This window comes from Protopterus annectens, chromosome 6.part0 (assembly GCF_019279795.1).
Source record: "Protopterus annectens isolate FY-2018-M chromosome 6.part0, PAN1.0, whole genome shotgun sequence".
NCBI classification, from domain to species: domain Eukaryota; kingdom Metazoa; phylum Chordata; order Ceratodontiformes; family Protopteridae; genus Protopterus; species Protopterus annectens.
Window position 1 is genome coordinate 1,205,015,139 of NC_056737.1, and position 19,169 is coordinate 1,205,034,307.

A 19,169-nucleotide genomic window follows, 5' to 3' on the forward strand; every position below is an offset into this window, starting at 1 on the left:
AATCATAAAGAAATGTCAGTAAATAAATAATTACATAAATAAAAGTACTTTGCTACCTTTCAAAGCACTGCACATATACAAAGCAGCAAGATTTTGATGTGACAATGAAGGGATTGTTATTGCACAACCATTCTATCAGCTCATACAAGTCATTTTGTTGATCATTTTTGAGAAACATCAGGAGAGATTTAAGACTCCCACATCGTCTGTATAAAATCTGACAAAGGGGTCTGACAAAGCACAATCAAAAACTGTAAATAAAAGGGAAGCAGACAGAGTGCGCTTATGCGAGATACTCACCATGCCTGAGGTGCTGAGAACCCACAATGCATTGCCACAAAGCAGAACCTGGGTAAGCACTAACAAATTATTACTACTAAACCACTGTGCACCCCCCCCCCTTCAAAAAAAAAAAAAAATGAAAAGTGCTTCATCCAAGCCAAAAGCTCCTGCTTCACCACAGGACGCATCACCTAAACTGTCTCTTTTCTAAATCTCTTCTCCTCTCTCAATTAACTGAAGACTGACCCACTTTGGAAACTAATGTATAGATTTTATATTACACTCTGCTCAACTGTACTTTTATATAAATTCTAGAGAACAAGCATAGTGCTCTGCTTGATTGTACATGGAGATAAATTCTAGAGAACAAACTGCATTGTGCAAAGTTTTTTATTTTTCTATGAACCAACAGCAATTGTGCATCAATATAATACATTGTGGGCCTGTTTGGTTTTCACTAGTGCCCTCCACATGGTTTGCTTCCTTGACGCAGAACTGGTGCTGCTTCTTTGTTTCATTTTTTTGTACAATTGCCATGTTTCAGTTCTTTTTTTTTCTATGTGATGAGTCAACTACTCTGTTGTTGCTTACCTTTCTGTATTTATTGTTTGTGAAGTGTTTTGTGTTTCACCCGGGCTGAGCCTGCACCTGGGCCATATTGTAGCACAAGACCACCGAGCTGTCAGAATCCACCTCATTCCCACCTACAGATACATTTTCTGAAGGCATTTAGTACCAGAAGCACCACCACTTCCTCCAGGTTCATGTCCATGTTTATGTGCATCATTATTTGTGTGAGGGACTATGGATTGTGTACTAACAGGTTCTGAGATGAGCAATACACTTAATGCTTCATGCTCGTGTCTTCCTGAAAGCAGTATTTTAGGTGGCTGAAAAACATTTTTCAGTCTCTGTTGTACCATTTTCTTCCACCAGTCCAGCATTTTCCAGTGCTATGACCCAAGGAGAAAACAAGTTCAATAGGTCTGTGCCATGATTTAAAACACAGTAAAGATACTGTTAACATTTTCATGTGCACAGTCATCCCACAGGGCACCACAAGAATGACGGTTAACTTTTAATCCAAAAACACTAGAAAGATCCTTGATGAAAGTCTTGTTTGTGAGGCTGTTTAATGAAAGCATTTTTTTTTCTGGGGTGGGGAGGGGGGGGGGGTGGAGATGGACTTTTTATTACACAAGATCCAAAACTGCACGCAGTTGTGTTGGCCAAAAACTTAATTTTCTTTTCTTTATAAAGCCTCCAAGTTCAAAGTTCCAAAAACGGGATGGAAGCGTTGATACCAGCCATTAACTGTTATGGCAATTGAGCCTTAATGAAAGTGTCTTCCAAATATGTGTACATTTACACATCCTTTTGCCTGTGATCCACTGTGGCTAGGGTTAAGCACTTTTTAAATACACTGGATATTACAAACTGCAAGTGCTGCTTTTCAACATGAAACACCTTTTGCAGAGGAGAGGGCTCTAGTATGGACCCCTCAGGTCACACCATTTTTCCGTGGAACAAAGAGCAGTAAGTAAAAATCTCAACTGCGACACTCGTCATTCTCAGAGTCTATGAGCAAATATCTTCTGGAACAGAGGATTAGCTTTTGTAAACACGAAAGTCATCAGAACTTGCTGATGAACAGACTCACAGGAATTTCATACTGAACTTGGGCTTCAAAACACTTCCAAGCACCTATCCATGAACACTTTTGATTCAAATGTTTACAAACTTGACATATTACACCCCCCCCCCCCATTAAACTAAAAGGTAACTGGTCAGGGTAGATACCAGGTTATGTAGATCCATGGTGAAGTGATTCTTCCATTTAGAGGAGGACACTAAAAGACTCCTTAAGTTGAACAGACTTTGTCAGAAGGGAGACAAAGTAACAAAATGGAATTTTGGGTTCTGTACCAACTACTCTGTAGCATTTCAATGATCCCACGAAGGGACTATTATGTTGGACTAGTCTGTAGTAGCCCAAGCAAAATGACAGACCGATTCTGCCTGGACTGTCTGTGCACTTTGGGAAGAAAATATAAACTGAGGTGGTCTGGCTTTCTACTAGCAGTCTTATTACTACAAAAAGTTATTCTTAAATACAATAAACCTTTCATGACACTTCACAGACCTTTCCATCTGCATCCATATCACTGTCATCTCAGTGACTGAAAACCTCTCTAAGTCTCTTCCTGTTGTAGGCAAGTAGTTCATAGGCAAAACATACAACTACCCATTCCTCTCTACTGAGTGCAGAGAGTATCACGTCATGATATACACATGGCCACTACACAAGTCTAGTACGTCCAGTTTTACTTGCACACTGACCTAGTTTCCTCCGCCTCCAGTATTTTTCTTTAGTCAGCCCTATTACCTTCAGATGTCAGACAACCAGAACAAAATACAAAATGCACCCTACACAGCTATTAACTAGTACCAGACTCTATACCATAAGAAACTTCTAGTTGTCAACCAGGGAAGTAGAAAAAAGTCTGTAGGTCATAATGAAGAGTCTTAAGGGCACAATTCTGCACTAGTTGCACTGTAGGCCTCTGCAGGTAGTGACTGGTAACTGCTGACTAGAAGCGGCACACATTTTGTACACATCTGTAAAGATAATGTGCAAAAGACATACTAAGTTGATACTCTTACTGTCTTTTCAGGGGCAGCTCTGAACTGGACTTTATTGCAAGCCCACATTAAGAAAGAGCAGCTTATAGGTGTTTTTCTGTACAGATCATATCCCATCATTCATTCATTCTCCCATTACTAGTCTAATTCAGGGCCGCAGGGTGAGCTGCAACGTTTCCTGCATTTACTTTTTGGAAGGCAGAGAAACGAAACCTGAAAATAGGGCCAGCTCTTTACAAAAAGAACGCATTTGCATTCACATGGCTGGTAGGCAGACAGGCAGTCCCTCACGCACACACAAGCGTGCACACACATGCTCACACACACACGCACCCAATGAGCAGTTTTGAGGAGTGCAAACTTACCTATAGCACATACATGTATCAAAGGGGAAGAGATTAAACATCCAGCAAAGGCCCAAGCAGACAGGGGGAGGAGATAAAGATTCATTACAGGTGGTATATCAAAGCTTAGTGGGACAGAAACTCTAACTACTGCACCACTGCGATGACCTATATGCAAGTAGTCTGAGTCAACTGCCAAAGCATGACTCAGTGCATTCAGAGAACAAACCTACCACTCTCTGAAAAGACCAAAGGTGTTTCGGTGCATCCCTGTTCATCAGATATACATATCATTTTCTTAACAAAAGAAATAAATCTATGAAGGATTACTTGTCCAGAGTAGGTGCTTCAATCAAAACTCAGCACTGCAAACTGCTGATAGGTACTAGCCAGCAGTGACCATGTGAAATACAACTAAAACTACAACTCTTAACACATTACATACAGGTTCACAACTAAAAATACAACTCAAATATTACATAAATGTTTGCAACTAAAAATACAACAGTTAATAAATTATATACATGTTTACAACTAACTTCACACTAACTGGTTAAGAGGACAATAAAATACAAACTTACATGGTTTGGTTTGCTACTTTCATCTGGATTTTCAACAAAGTTTGATGCACTGTCTGTGGAATTTACAGGCACATCTGCACTTGGCGGTACTTTGGGCAGGTTATTTTTAACAGATGACCCTTTATCAAATGACTGAGATCTTTTAACTGCAGATGACACAGCAAGAGCAAAGGCTGATTGTCCAGTGCAAGAATATGGTCTTGGAGTAACATGAGTTCTAGTTCTTAAACTGACCGATTCAGGCTGCTTGCTGGAAAGTCTCAAAGTTTGGGATGGTTCTGTAGAGGTCTGAAAATGTTCTGATTTTTCTTCTTCAGGGATTGTTTCAATACTTTCAGCAAATTCAGGAGGTGGAGGAATTATTTCTTCTGCTGGCAAAATTGACTTGTTTACAGAAGATACTGTGTGGACCTCAGCTACTGTACCATCTGAGCCACTTAAAGAAACACTGGCAGAGGAAGAAGAAGAAAGAAGGGAGGAAGGGTCGGTAGCCAAAAAATGATTAGTGGGTAGAGCTGAAGCAGAAGGGCTGGAAACTAAATGAGGACTGACAGGAGGAGAGAGATGATTAGTGGCTAAAGCAGAACAAGGAGGGGGAGGACTGGCTGGTCCAGGAGGACCACTAGTCGCACTGCTGACCAAAGAAAGGCTACTGGGAGGAAAATTTGTAGCAGGTGGACTGCTGGGTGCAGGAGGATTAGTAGAATGTGGTAAACTGTTAAGTCCAGAAGTATTAGCAGAGGGCAGAATGGATGATGTGGAAAAGCTTTTTGGCATCACAGGGGGAGGACTACGTGGTGTGGAAAACGTTTTTGGTGACACAGGGGGAGGACTACATGGTGTGGATGTTGTTTTTGGTGATACGGGGGGAGGAGTGGTCGGTGAAATGGGGCCCGCTGCATTTTTTGCAGCAGCTGATGTTACGTAATACCCAGGGGTTCTTTTCATCAGCTGCAGATAGAAAGAGCCAGGTTTCATTTTGTTGTTTGCTGCATTGTGTTTATCCGGCGCTTCCACATTAGACTTTGTTGCATCTTGCGGTGGAACATTTTGTTGGCAGATGACTGGCAGTGCTGAAGTCGCCATTCCTGCCTTTTTTTCAGAGACACATTTGCTTGTACCATCACTAACACCTGAATTATTATGGAAAGCAGCTCCATCCCCATTAATAACAGCTGCCTTGTTTATGTTACTCTGTGATGGCTGGTTAGCCATTTCAGGTAAGGTAGGTATTCTTGCTACATTGGGCTTCTGTGCAATTTCCTGTCTTGCCATATTGTCTGGCTGCTGTAAACCTGTGGGTTCACTTGCTTTAGCAACATCATTAATGTGTTCTGTGTCGGGTGCTTTTACATGATCAAAGGACTTCTGAGGCACAATTTTGTAAGTGGTCATTCCAATCTTTGGTATGTAGTCTCGCGTGATCTCATTGGATGGTTTGGGTTTTGGCTCACACTCCTGCTTATACAGTGGAGGAAGTTTTGCGGAAGCATGTAACTGGACATTTCTAGAATCTTCAGCTGCTACAGATATCGTGTGTGCTGGCGATGTCCTTTCATCACTACTAGATGCGTCACATATAGAGGTTTCTTGCTTCGGAGGATCCGAATGCAGTTTAGCATGCCCATTCTGTGCCTCACTGGTTTCAGCTAAGTTGGTAGTATCATTAAAATGCACGTTTCCTTTACTTTCAGGCTTTGAAGGTAAAGCACCTTTAAGATCCTGCACACTACTTGTACTGTTGTCAGAAGTTATAGGAGCAGTGACGATTTCCTTATTTTCAACTAAATCTTCCACTGCCGGAACTTTTTTGACCTCTACCATTGTAACAATTACATCCCATTTTTTCCGATGATTTGGACTCTCACTTGATGTATCAGTGCTTTTTTCAGTTTGTGCACCATTGGCTTCACCAGTGTTAGATGCAGTTCTCATCTGATCACCTTCTTCTACATCTGCAGATGGGCTACTTCCACAATCTGTAAAAAAAGAAAACGTATACTTAAATAGCCAAATAGAGCAAGAATTAATTTATCAAGTGTTAATAACATTTTTCAGAACACAGTCATCTAGGGGCACTTTCAGGAATCTGTCTAAAGCTTCCTCTGTTAACACGTTTGGAGCAGTAAATTCCAAACAGCAGTCTGAAACATACCTGTAACGTGTGTTTATGGGCTACCAGTTTAACCAAAATACATAAAAGTCAGTGAGGAAAGAGTTTAAAAATGATACACCACATACTATGTCACTGAAAACACACAAAAATATATATCACACACACAGTTGTATACTTATCGACTTCAACAGTAATCAAATCTATATTATTTATTATACAAAAGTTAGTGGCAGCCCAGACCACTGCATTTACCACACACTGTGCTTACTTAATGCAACTCACAAGTCAAACTATTATACAGCTGAGAGTAAACCCCTGCACCCCCCAAACAACGGCTATACAGCACCAACATAAACCCAAAAATTACACAAATGCATTGAGCCCAACAGTGTGACAGCAAGCAGCTGATGCACACCAAGGAAAAGTAACAAACAGCCTCACGGCTTCGCTACGTCCAAACTTAAATAAACACCACCATCAATCCATCAAAGTAAGTTTAAAAAAAGTATCATTAAGTTAATGTAACTATGATCATTGTATTTAATGATTTACTGATAGCTACCCAGGTGATGATTCACAAATGTAACTGGCTATGTTCCAACACCTAAAGCAAAGCATAACCAGTCTACAAATATCACCCAATAAACCAACAGATAAAATGAACATTCAGTAGGGTTCTATTTCAACACCACAGATCGACTGCTAACATTACAGTGCAGTATAAAGGCTTGCTGCATTCCTGTGCATCATCCTTTGGGTGAGACATTAAACCGATGCCCCATCTCTCTAAGTTGGTGTAGCTCAAAAGGACAGAAATGATCCCACAGCACCTTCCGAAAATACTAGGAGCTCCACAATGCCCTGGCCAGTTTCCCCTAGTAGTACAAATACCACATTGAGTATCCCCTGAAGAGACTACTAGCCTACCTTGGCTAACCTGGCCAACAAAGGATAAATAAAATCGTTTTACATAGTAAATTTCCTTCAAGATAATGCACGGATTTCACCAAATTCAATGGTGAGTTTGTGTGCATTTATTTTTACACAAACCTACAAAAATGTGTGAGATGCAGCTATATCTATCTATCTATCTATATCTATATATCTATCTATATCTATCTATCTATATATCTATATCTATCTATCTATATATATATATATATATATATATATATATATATATATATATATATATATATATATATATATACACACATATATAAAGCACACACACAGAATGGCAAAGTGCTAAAAACAACCAACCAAAAGAAATGAAAGTTTAACACAAAAACACCTTAATAGAGGTGGGGCTGCATACTATACCTTCTCAAAGAAGGGAACATTGACATCTGCACCCCCTACTTCAACTCCAACTCCATGTCTGTCCATCAGGGTCTAGACATTCTTTACAATTACGGGCAAACTTCCATGTCAACAGACATCACAGAGCTTCTATTTGGCACCACAGCTTATAAGCTGGTCACTGTAGAGGTCGAGTCATTTCATACAGGTCCAAGAACTTCCTGAGGGTATTCAGCTGTGGTTCTTGGCTTTAGACTCATTAAGCAGGACAATTAAACCAAATGCAGCTCATACTGCTGGATAGTATCTGTCCAAATACGAAGCTGTCTGAGCTAAGATCAGTCTACTGCATGAGACTGTTTCACTGGATAAACAAGAAGCACACTCATCTCTGAAGCTGGGAAGATCAGAAGGATGTGGGTTCTATACCCACATCACGCATTGTGCCAACTTGGTAGCTAATGATACCACTTGCATGGAGCCTGTGGACACAGCAAACCTGAGAGCTGACAGGTTCTCTGAAAACTTCACTCCCGTCTCCATCACACGCCCCATGACATTCCTTGCACCTGCCCCACCACCTTGTATCTCTAGAGAGCAGGTCATAAATGCCATCTCTAAGGCCAAAAACACAGCATGTATGGGACCTGGCAACATCCCAGGCTGCGTCCTACATGGGCTCCAACAAGAATTACCAACACCATTGGATACCCTTTTCAATCATAGTTTAAGCACCAGCTTCATCTCAGCTAAATGTAAAATGGCCATGGTTATCCCCTTGCCCAAGGGTGGTACTTCCACTGACCCCGAGAACTATAGATCTATTAGCCTGACTAGGCTTATCTGGAAGGCCATGGAGTGAATAATCATGGGCCTCATCAACAAAGATATAGGCAATTCCCAAACACTTGACACTACTCAGTTGGGATTTGTCAAATGGAGATCATGCGTGTTAAACCTGGTAGACATCTTTGAGACAGTCACCAGTGTCCTGGACAAGGGGAAAACTATGCATACAGCCTACCTGGACTTGGCCAAGGCTTTTAACACTATCCCCCACTCAGGCAATATTGACAAATTCACCCAGCTAGGTATCAACCCTTATATCGTTAGGTGGGTTGATAGAACCCATACAGTCAAAATAAGGGAATCCACCTCAAACAGCAGACCCATAACTAGTTTTGTTATACAGGGATCAGTCCTGGGACCTCTACTGCTTGGAATTATTTCTCTGAAGTACAAGCCAAAACTAAAGGTCTGTGGCCAACAAAGTTTGCTGACAACTCAAACTGGGAGCAGTTATAGAATCCCCAAACAATGTCAACATCCTATAAGAGGGTCTTAAAACAAATAATTGGTGCCAAAGTCACGGCCTTTCAATGCAAAAAATGTATCATCCCTTTTGCTAAGAGTGATGTTCCAGATAACTACCACATCAATAACACTAAGTATGCACTCAGTGGTGAGAGACCTGGGCATACAATTTGACAGCAATCTTACCTTTGACCACCATGTCTCCACAGTGGTAAGAAGGGCATTCTATACTGCTCATGTCATAAGTGCATTGCCTCCAGATATAAAGAAGTTATAACTTCCCTGTACTCTTCCCTCATCAGGCCAATAATTGGGTACAATGCCCCTTTTGGTATGTACCTTTCCAGGCATCTGCAGCAATTGTAGAGACCACAAAAACTCCTCACAAGGAGGACTCAAGGTATTCAGTATATGTCCTATGTGGAGTGTCTGAAATGACTGTCAATTTACTATGTTTCATAAAGACTACTCAGAGGCAAGAATCTCTGACTCTGCTTTACTGGAAATGCTGCATATCCATAAGTCCAAAAGCTCACGGGTTGCACGTTCTAAAGACCTTACCCTGGTATGTGAAATTAGTACAACCTGCTGGAGGGACAGATTTGTCTCCCAGAGGTTACCGCACCTGTGGAACAGACTCCCAATTCATGTCGAGCAGAGCACCTCTTTGGCCCTCTTCAAGCGTAATCTGGCCAACAAAGGATAAATAAAATAGTTTTGCAGAGTGAATATCCTTCATGATAATGCAAGAATTTCACCAAATGATTGTTGAGTTTGTGTGCATTTATATCTACACATCTATAAAAACGTGCGAGATACAGCTATATATATATTTATATATATATATATATATATATATATATATATATATATATATATATATATATATATATATATATATATATATATATATATATATATATATATATATATATATATATATATATATATATATGTAATCACACACACAGAGAATGGCAAAGTGCTAAAAACAAACCACCAAAAGAAATGAAAGTTTAACACAAAAATACCTTAATGGAGGTGGGGCTGCATACTATACCTTCTCAAAGAAGGGGACACTGACATCTGCACCCCATATTTTGTCTCCATATCTGTCCATCAGGATCTGGATATTCTTTACAATTATGAACAAACTTCTGTCAACAGACATCACAGACCTTCTTTTGGGGATCACATCTTATAACCTGATCCCACAAATTCACGCTGGGGGTTCCACCTGTGTCCTCTTGGACAGGGGCAATAGGTGCTGATCGTTTAAACAAGGGCAGAATTTAGCTAGGTTTGCAAGGGCCATAGGACCATTAGCCTAGTAACTTCCTATGATCCTATTGTGTAGCCCACTAGTTCCTCATTCTCAAATAGACATCTACTTCTCCCTTCAGAGTCTGAAGTAGAATTAGACACGAGATAATAGGATCACTTCCTTTTACATTTTTTGATTGTGACAAAAAGGAAACAGAAGGGAAGAAACTTGTGTGCAATGGGGCCTGAAGCAATAGTCTTTCTGACTTAACTAAACATTCTCTGGCCAGAACCTGCAATCATACTGTAGAGCAGTCATTCATGGCAGACATCAATGAGAGCAGAGGTGTGGCAAAATCAGAAGTTTGAAAAAATGCAGGTGGTGATTTTTCTTAGGAGGAATGAGAAATAATAGTTATGCAAAAATCTTACTATAACAGTCAATGTCCTTCTCTTCACTGTTACAGTATTTTTTCCTATAGAGATTTCCTGCCTAGGACACCTCAACATTCGGACAGTATACCAAAGCCACATGATCTTGTATGCACTTGTACATCACACATACAGATACAGTTACCCAGAACTTAATTGCTCCAGTACAGAACAGCCTCTGTAGTACAAAGGAGTCTATGCACATCCAGAAGGAAAAAAAAACAGAAAAGGGGAGACCCTCAGCCAAAAGGAAATCCAAAACAAAAACCAGAATAACCAAGAGGGGGGGTTTGCAGGGAGGCAGCAAGTGAACACTGCAACACTGAAGAGAAGGACATCTACTGTTATGGTAAGAATTTGCACAGCTGTACCATGTCCTTTCTATATCACTGTTGCGGTATTCTTTACAATAGGGGGAGTAAAAAAAGCTCAAGAAACAGGATGGGGGGTGGAAGGCTGAGAAGAGCCCTCAGCAAAGCCATATCAAATGGCCCTAACAAAACCTGCTCTAGCTCTAGAAACCATATAAAGCTTACATGCTTAATAAAGATATGAACTGAAGACAAACAGCTTTAATGATGGAATTGGTGTCCAACCCCTAAAAGAAAGCACCAGAAGAGGCAAAAGCCCTAGTGCAATGAGCTCCAAGAGAAGTAGACAGAGATTTGTCATGAAAACAACAAAAAGAAATGGCCTTAGATATCCAGGAGCACATGCATTGCTCAGAAGCAGTGAAACCTAATGTCCTGGGATGAAAAGAAACAAAAAGCTGGTCAAACATATGAATGGCCTTAGTTCTATCCAGATAGTACCGGAGCGGTCTGTGCAAATCCCCCCTCACCAGCAGACTGAGCAGAAAGAAAAATGGAAGGGAGATGTACTGAATGATTCAAGGACAACTCATTTACTAACTTGGGCATAAAAGGATTAGTATAATGGGGTATCATGTCCCTGTGAAAAACCATAAAAGGCGGAATGGCTTTAAGTGCCTGGAGCTCAGAAACCCTCCAAGCAGAAGTAAGACCCAGCAACAAAACAGTCTTCCAAGTTCAATGTTGCAAAGAAACAGAATCTGCAGGCTCAAAAAGCCCAAGTCAATTTTTCCAAAACAAAATTAAGGTCCCAAGGAGGAAGAATAGGTTTCCCTGGAGATCTAATGTGCAGAACATTTTTAAGAAACTGTTTGACCTCAAAATAAGAAGCCAAGGGAGGATTCAAGGGCAGACAAGCACATATGGCTGACAAATGGGACTTCACAGAGGAATAGGCCACGTCAGACTGTTGCAACTAACAGAAACGAGACAAGACCAAAGGGACCCTCATCTGAAAAAGGTTCCTGGTTATGAGTATCACACAAGACAGAAAATCTTTTCCATTTGGACACATTAGATTTTCTGGCTGAAGGTTTGCTTGCTTTCTGGAAAACCCTAAGCACACCCTTAGAAAAGAAGTGCCTGAAAGGAATCAAAACCTCATCACTCACAGTGTCTGCTGAAGAGTGGGCAAGTGAGGACGGATGACAGACACCTTGTCCTGTGTGAGAAGCTCCAGATGGTGAGGTAACTTGTGGTTAATGCCCCTGGCCAGATGCATTAAGAGGGGGAACTAATGCTGTGCTGGCCAAAAGGGAGTCACTAGCAAGACTTCTGGGGATTCCAGCTGAACCCTCTGCAGGCCTCTTGAAAGTAGAAAAGGGGGAAAAGGAAACATCCCTTCCAAAGGAAAGAAGGGGCAACTGTACTCCACGCCAGATGGCACAGCACTCTGTAACAGAAGAGAGGGACCTGCCTGTTCAGAGCAGAGGCAAAACAATGTACCCGAGAAATACCTCACTGATAGACTACATCCAGAACATGTCTCTGTGAGGCATCCATTCGCAAGCCCGTATTTTCAACCTGCTTAAAGAGTCTACCACTAGATTGTGCTGTGAAGGAATGTATACTGCCTGAAGAGTTAGCTGATAACTGAGAGCCACCCCCCAAGCCTGAAGCACTATCCTGCAGAGGAAGTAAGATTTTGTGCCGCTCTGCCTGTTGACATACCATATCACTTTAGTGTTGTCTGTGTACACCTTTCTGGGACCTGGACAGAACACAGGGGTGAAAATCTTGAAGGACCAGAATCAGAGCTCTCATCTTTTTGATACTGATATGGTCTGACTTATGATGGGGAGGTTAGAGACCCTGACCTTTCAGGGGATCACATGAAGCCCCTCTCACCTCATGTTTGAAGCATCAGTGAATAGTTCTGGAGAAGGGACTGGAGGCTGAAAGGGCAGTCCTGGGTTGGCAGCAAACTACTGAATCCACCTGTCATTCCTTTTTAAGACAAGGAAGGATACTGAAATCCAGAGGATAGCAATGCTGCAGCCAAACTCTGACTTGAGGTACCATGGAAGCTCCCGCATATGCAGTCTGGCAAGAAGGAGCATTGGAACAAAATCCATTAATCCCAGAGACCAAAGAAACTCTCTGGTTAGAATGGCAGTCAGAGGAGATGAATGAAAGAAGGTCATCAATAACAAAACTTTTGGAGGTGGAAGTGGGTGCCAACACTGGCACTTTCTGAATTCTGCATCCTAGATGCACATAATCTTAACAGGGAGTCAGGACCAACTTTTAGAAGTTGACACTGAACCCCAGACTTTGAAGGAGAGAGATAGGCGAACTCCAGATCATCTAACAGGTGACTGGCAGAAGGTGTCTGAAGCAACAGGTCATCTAGACATGGAAAAATCTGAATGCACTGGAGGCTGCAGAAAGCAATCACAAGCATTAGGCATTTTGTGAATACCCTTGGGGCAGCAAAGAGGCCAAAGTGCAAAACCGAGAACAGAAAATGAGAGTAAGAAACAGAACCATAAAAACTTTCTGAAAAAGAGGGCGACTAGGAATATAAAGGTAAGATTCCTTCAGACTAGAAAAGCCTGGGGTAGTTAAAGAGGAAAGAGTTTGAAGAGTAAGCATCTGAAAAGAGGGGACTTTGAGAAAGGTATTGATGAGGGAGAGGTCCAGAATAGGTCTCCAATTACCCTTCATTCAAGGAACCAGGAACATCCTGGAATAAAAACCCTTTCCTACTTGGGAAGACAGAACAGGTTGAATGGGACCTCCAGGAAAGGAGAAAGTTGCTCTAGAGAAGGTTGAGGAATCCCTGAAAAAGGAGGAAGAGACTTCCATACCATGAAGTAACCCTGACAGATGACAAAGAACCAAAGAGTCTGAAGTGATGAGAAGCCAATTTGGAAGCCAAAGGAATAAAGGAACCTGGTGTATGAGTAGGGGGAATTGTCAAAGAGAAACAGGCTTATCAGATAATGGGAGGCTTCTGGGCCAATGAAGTCTGAAAAGTCTTAGTAGACAAGGCTCGCCTACCACCTTTCCTGCACTTGGAGACCACGCAGGGCTGCCTGCAGACAAAAGTAAATCCAAAAAGATAATTCCTCTGGAACTTAGGGATAGGGGAGACAAAAATTTGTTAAGGTCCTGCAAGGCTTTGCCTTTCTCTCGAAGAGACTTAAACAGGTCAGCAGCAGCAGTCCCAAAAGATATTTATTATCCAAAGGAGTATCCAACAACTTGGCCTTAACGTCCTCACGAAAAGACTGGAGATGAAACCAAGAATAATGCCTCATGACAGACCCAAAAGCTGCAGCCCTGGAAGAGGCATTGGCAGCATCAAGACTTAGAGTGGTGAAAATGAGAAGTAGAACCTAAAAAAGATAAGAAAGAAGATTTGTCTTCAGAATCAGGGAGGTCAGAACTAACCTGACAACCCTGAGCAATCAAGGCTAGAGCATATCAAGTCATGTGTGGTCTGGTAAAGGCCAAAGTAGAAGCAGTGTAAACCTTCTTACCAATCTTCTCCATTACCCTACTATTCTTATCAGAAAGCAAATGTTTGGAAGAGGGCAAATGCTTGGAAGGTTTGTCAGAAGACACAGGCACCACAGCAGGATCAGCAGAAGGACACAAATAAAAACTGACGATCCTCAGGGACCTTATAGGACCTATCAGGTTTCATAGGAGCAGGAGGCTGAGAATCAGGAGACTTGGAAGCAGAAATGAAAGTGTCTCAGAAGCTAGTCAGCATAGGAGGAACTGCAGGGGGTTTCGGAGTATCCACCTGTAGTAACACAGGAGGAACTGCAGAGGGTTTAGGAGTATCCACCTGAAGCAACTCATATTTCTTCTGAACATCAGACACTTGAGCAGAATCCCACTTAAAGTAATCCATCATCTTATCAACTGTATCCCCAAAGGACAATTCCCCAAAAGGACACTCAGGGCTAACGGACTCCTCCTCATCAGAACCATAAGCCAAATGTGAAGGCATCTGTGAAGACTAGGACAAGGACCCCTCATTAGACTCTGAATCCTCATCCAAGGAATACGGTTCCCTAGGCAGTTTAGAAGGGGTACAGTTCTAAGGAGGAACAGGCAACAAAACCCCATGAGGAGGCTTCAGGGCCGTTAAGGCAGAAAACAAGCCCCGAGTAAACTCTTGCCATTCCCTTTGAGGATTATTAGGATGGCGTGAAACATGCTTCTTCTTTTATCTTTTCTTGGAAGGGATGTCAGCCCTAACAAATATCAGAGAAAAGCTAATTTTGAAGGATAACTCCTCCAAAACTTAGTGATAGGAGAGAGAAAAATATGTAACAAGAACATTCGTTCCCTTGCAGTGAGAGCTGGAAGGTAGAGGGATACCACCTTGCTGGTCTTGTGAAGTGGCCTACTTATGACAATTTAATAAGGGTATCTGGAACCTCCTCCCTGACCAGTGCCTGTGGAATCCCTCCAGGACCCTCCAAGATAATCAACCGCGGTTCACCCTCTATGTCTGGAGCAGATAACTGCAAAGCCTCAGAGGATGTGCAAAATACAGATACACGCCTACCTTGACAGGGTTGCGGCAGAGGAATCAGATCTATACACCAGACAGCTGACAGAGTTATAACCTGCATATAGAGGGATGTCCAGTGGAAGGTGGACAGCCTAAGGGTCCAGACAAAACTTCTTAGCCTTCTTCAAACCTAGCGGGAGTATCTCAGAGTTAATGGATTCCACCATGCTACCGTGGGCTAACTATTTAAGCGGTTGGCTTTCAAGATAAATGGCCAGGGAAGACAGAAGGCTTCTGAGTGGCTTAGGCACAAATGCGTTACAAATACTGCTAGAGGTATGGTCGTGGGAAGGACCGAAACAAGAGAGAGACTGTGACTATCCTTATGAGGAACGCCTGTTTTTTTTCTTTCCTTTTTTTTAAACAATGGAGACACTTTAAGCCAAGGGCAGTGGTACAGTTTTATCACTGTAGCTTACTCAGTGATTTATCTACAGGCAGAAAACAGACAGCATTGGAAAATCCTTCATGTGGATGTGTTTTCCATAAGAACTGATGATGCTGTCTGAACACACAAGACCTGTTCAACAGTCAAGTGTTGAAGACCTCACTATGTACAAATTATAATCAGCAATACTGACCCCTATACAAGATATAAGCACAGAAAGAACCAAGGGAGAGGACATGACATACCTACAAACACTATTCATACCCAAAAGTAATACTGGCCACTACATAAGATGTAAACACAGAAAGAACAAAAGGTTTTAAGGAAGGAAAAGTACAGTTGTGTACACTTACCATAAATGTAGATGTTTGAGTGTATTCACTGTTGCAGTCATTACATTTGGGTTATCTGCTTGCAGGTAGACCTCAGTCGGCTTGATTAACAAAGTCTTGGGTCCTGCGTCGGTTGCTGTCCCTTCTTCCATGACGTCAGGTTGTCAGGAGTATAAAACATGCAGCCAACGCTATTACATCAGTTTTTCTTGCCCCAGATGACAGGTGCCCCCCTAATGGGAAGCAATTAAATATAAAAGTACAAAGATATACCTCCAACAAAAAAGCAAATACACCAAAAAGGCTTTTAAGCATAGTAAAGGAAAGTAGAGGTACAGCCAAGAGAAGTTAGGGGGCTGGAGGGAGGGTAACCAGGACTGCAACAGTGAATACACTTGAACATCTACATTTATGGTAAGGGGACACAACTGTACTATGTTCTTCGTGTTTCACTGCTGCAGTCATTACATTTGGGTAGATTCCCAAAGCTATGGTTGGGAGAAGGGATTTAGACAGCATTAGGACCAGCTATAAGGCCCTGTAAGACTGCAGTGGCAAAGCCAGCTCTGGATTTAGAGAAAATTGGCAAATAATAATGCTTGGTGAAAGTATGTACAGAACTCCAGGTAGCAGCTTCTAGGATGTCCCTGGTAGGGACGCCTCTGAGAAAGGCTGTAGAAGTAGATGCAGCCTGGTGCAGTGAGGTCTGATCCCCTAGGGGATAGGTTTTCCATGGTGCTTATAGTAGAAATTAATGCAATGGCTTATCCATTTAGAAATGGTTTGCTTTGAAATAGCCTTCCCCTCTGCCCCTGCAGAAAATGCCACCAGCAGATGTTCAGATTTCCTTTGAGGTATTGTCCTGTTCAAGTAGAATCTAAGTTGTCTGTGCACATCTAAGGAATGCAGTATCCATTCCACAAACACCAGCACAGAAGATTAAATCCACAAACACATTCCAAACACTTTACCAGTAATCTTTATTAGCAATCTGGTACCTCGGCCTTTCGCCTTCAAAGGATCATAAAAAATGTATGTATTGTCAGGAGTATATATATATATACACACACACATATAAAGTGATAGTAATTAACACAGACATCTATATCAATTAATTAATCAAATGCTGATGTAATCACAATATTAAAGTGACACTTGTCCTGTTCAAGTAGAATCTAAGTTGTCTGTGCACATCTAAGGAATGCAGTATCCATTCCCCTTTATTCTGTGGATTGGGAAAGAGGGTTGGCAGATGAATGGACTGATTAAGAGCCACACTGAATAACACCTTGGGCATGAAGGATGGATTGGTTCTGAAGGACACCCTGTCCGCATGAAAGATGATGAAAGGCTCCACTGCCATAGGAGCCTGTAATTCAGATACCCTTCTAGCTGAAGTGATTGCTAAAAGGAAATCTGTTTTCCAAGAAAGAAGTTTTAAGTCTGCAGTAGCAGCTGGCTCGAAAGGAGGTAGAGTGAGTTTCTCCAAGACAAAGTTAAGGTCCCAGGCTGGGGTTGGAGCTCTCCTGGGTAGTCTCAAATTTTTGGTCCCAGTGAGGAACTGCTTGAGCAGTGGATGAGAGAAGAGGGGAGGTTCTGTGTTATAATGAGCTGAAATGGCTGTGGAAGTGGATTTTAATGGAGGAAAAAGACAGGCCCTTGTGAAGCATCTACGTTAAGTATTGCAAAATCTGAGGTAAATTGGGCGCTGCTGTGCTCATCCCTTGAGATTGATTCCAGGCACATAATCTCTTCCACTTTTCAGCATAAGATTTTCTAGTACCTCCTTGCCTCTAAAATGATATCCATCATAGGTTTGCTGAGGGATGGTAAAGGAGAGATTAAGTAATTGGACAGGCTGCAAGGTTCAGTGTTAGAAGTTGAGGGTGCAGAATCTGGCTCTCCTGCTGAGACAGCAGGGAAGGAGTCTGAGGCAGGTGCCATGGAGATAACCGTGACACAATGTGCAGGAGGGGGTACCAGTGTTGGCGTGGCCAGTCTGGAGGAATCAAAATCATCCTTGGTTTGTCCAGTTTGATTTTTAGTAGTACTTTGGAGAGCAGAGGCAGAGGGGGGGGGGGGAGGCATAGACTGATAGCTTTTTCCAGCTGAAGGACAGAGCATCCACTTTCCAGGCTTATTTGTGGGGAGTCCTTGTGCAAAGTTTGTTCAATTGGTAGTTCTGGGGAGAGGCAAACAGGTCTATATTTGGGATCCCCCATTTGCTTGACAACATGTTGAAAATCCTTGGTTCCAGTTTCCACTCGTGTGGGTCCATGAGATTTCTGCTTAGTCCGCCTGCCAGTGTATTTAATTTTCCTGGCAGGAATTGAGCTTGTAGGTGCACCTGGTAGCTCAAGGCTGTGTTCCACAATGCCATGGCTAGTCTGCATAGGGGGAAAAATGTGTACCCCCCTGCTTGTTTATGTACCACATAACAGTGGTGTTGTCTGTCTTTACCATTAGTTGTCCTGGAAGAATGTGTTCCTTGAAGGCTGTCAGAGCATTCTGTACAGCTAACATTTCTTTTTGATTAACATGCAGGTGCATTTGACTTGGGTTCCATTTGCCCTGAATGCACTTCCCTGCCAGATGAGCCCTCCATGCATAGTCTGATGCATCTGCGTTAGGGTTTGGGTGGCAAGGGGTGGTGTGAAAGGTAGTCCCTTGTTTTGGTGGCAGGCCTCTGCCCACCAAAGGAACTCTAGGCGTAGGCAAGGTATGATAAGAATCATTGTTTCTAGGTCTTGAGAATGTTGACACCATAGGCTTTTTAGATACCACTGTAGTTTCCTCATATGCAGTCTTGCATATGGAATTAGAAGAATGCAGGAGGCCATGAACCCCAAGGCTTGCAGTATTTGTCTTGCAGATAGCAGGGTTTTTGTGGCCACTTGTTTGAAGTAGGTTGTCAAATGAATTTTTTCTCTGGCATGAGGTAAGCCATCTGGGAAGTTGTATTCAAGCTTGCTCCCAGGAATATAATTTGTTGACAGGGTACCAGGTGTGATTTATTTTTGTTTATGGTGTACCCCAGACAAGTTAGAACTCTTTTTACAAAGGCCAGATGATTCAAAAGTATGTCCTGGCTTTCTGCCTGAATTAGACAATCGTCCAGGTATGGGTATATTTGAATATTTCTTTGCCTGCAAAATGCAATAACTGGAGCTAGGCACTTTGTGAATACCCTGAGCTAAGGGCAGTGCAGAGAACCGAGAGTGCGTGTAGCCTGCTTTGAAGCATAGGCATTTTCTGCAAGATTCGCTA

At 42.1% G+C, this 19,169-nt stretch overlaps 1 protein-coding gene across 4 annotated transcripts in view; it reads right to left on the minus strand.

Annotated features, from left to right (window-relative positions):
* The window catches only part of COBLL1 (cordon-bleu WH2 repeat protein like 1), a 1,696,088-nt gene that overhangs the window by 92,476 nt on the left and 1,584,443 nt on the right, over positions 1–19,169 (minus strand). For all 4 annotated transcript variants that reach the window (XM_044074828.1, XM_044074831.1, XM_044074829.1 and 1 more), the window contains exon 13: positions 3,851–5,829. In XM_044074828.1, coding sequence (XP_043930763.1) covers positions 3,851–5,829 — 1,979 coding nt within the window. The remainder of the gene's footprint in view (positions 1–3,850; positions 5,830–19,169) is intronic.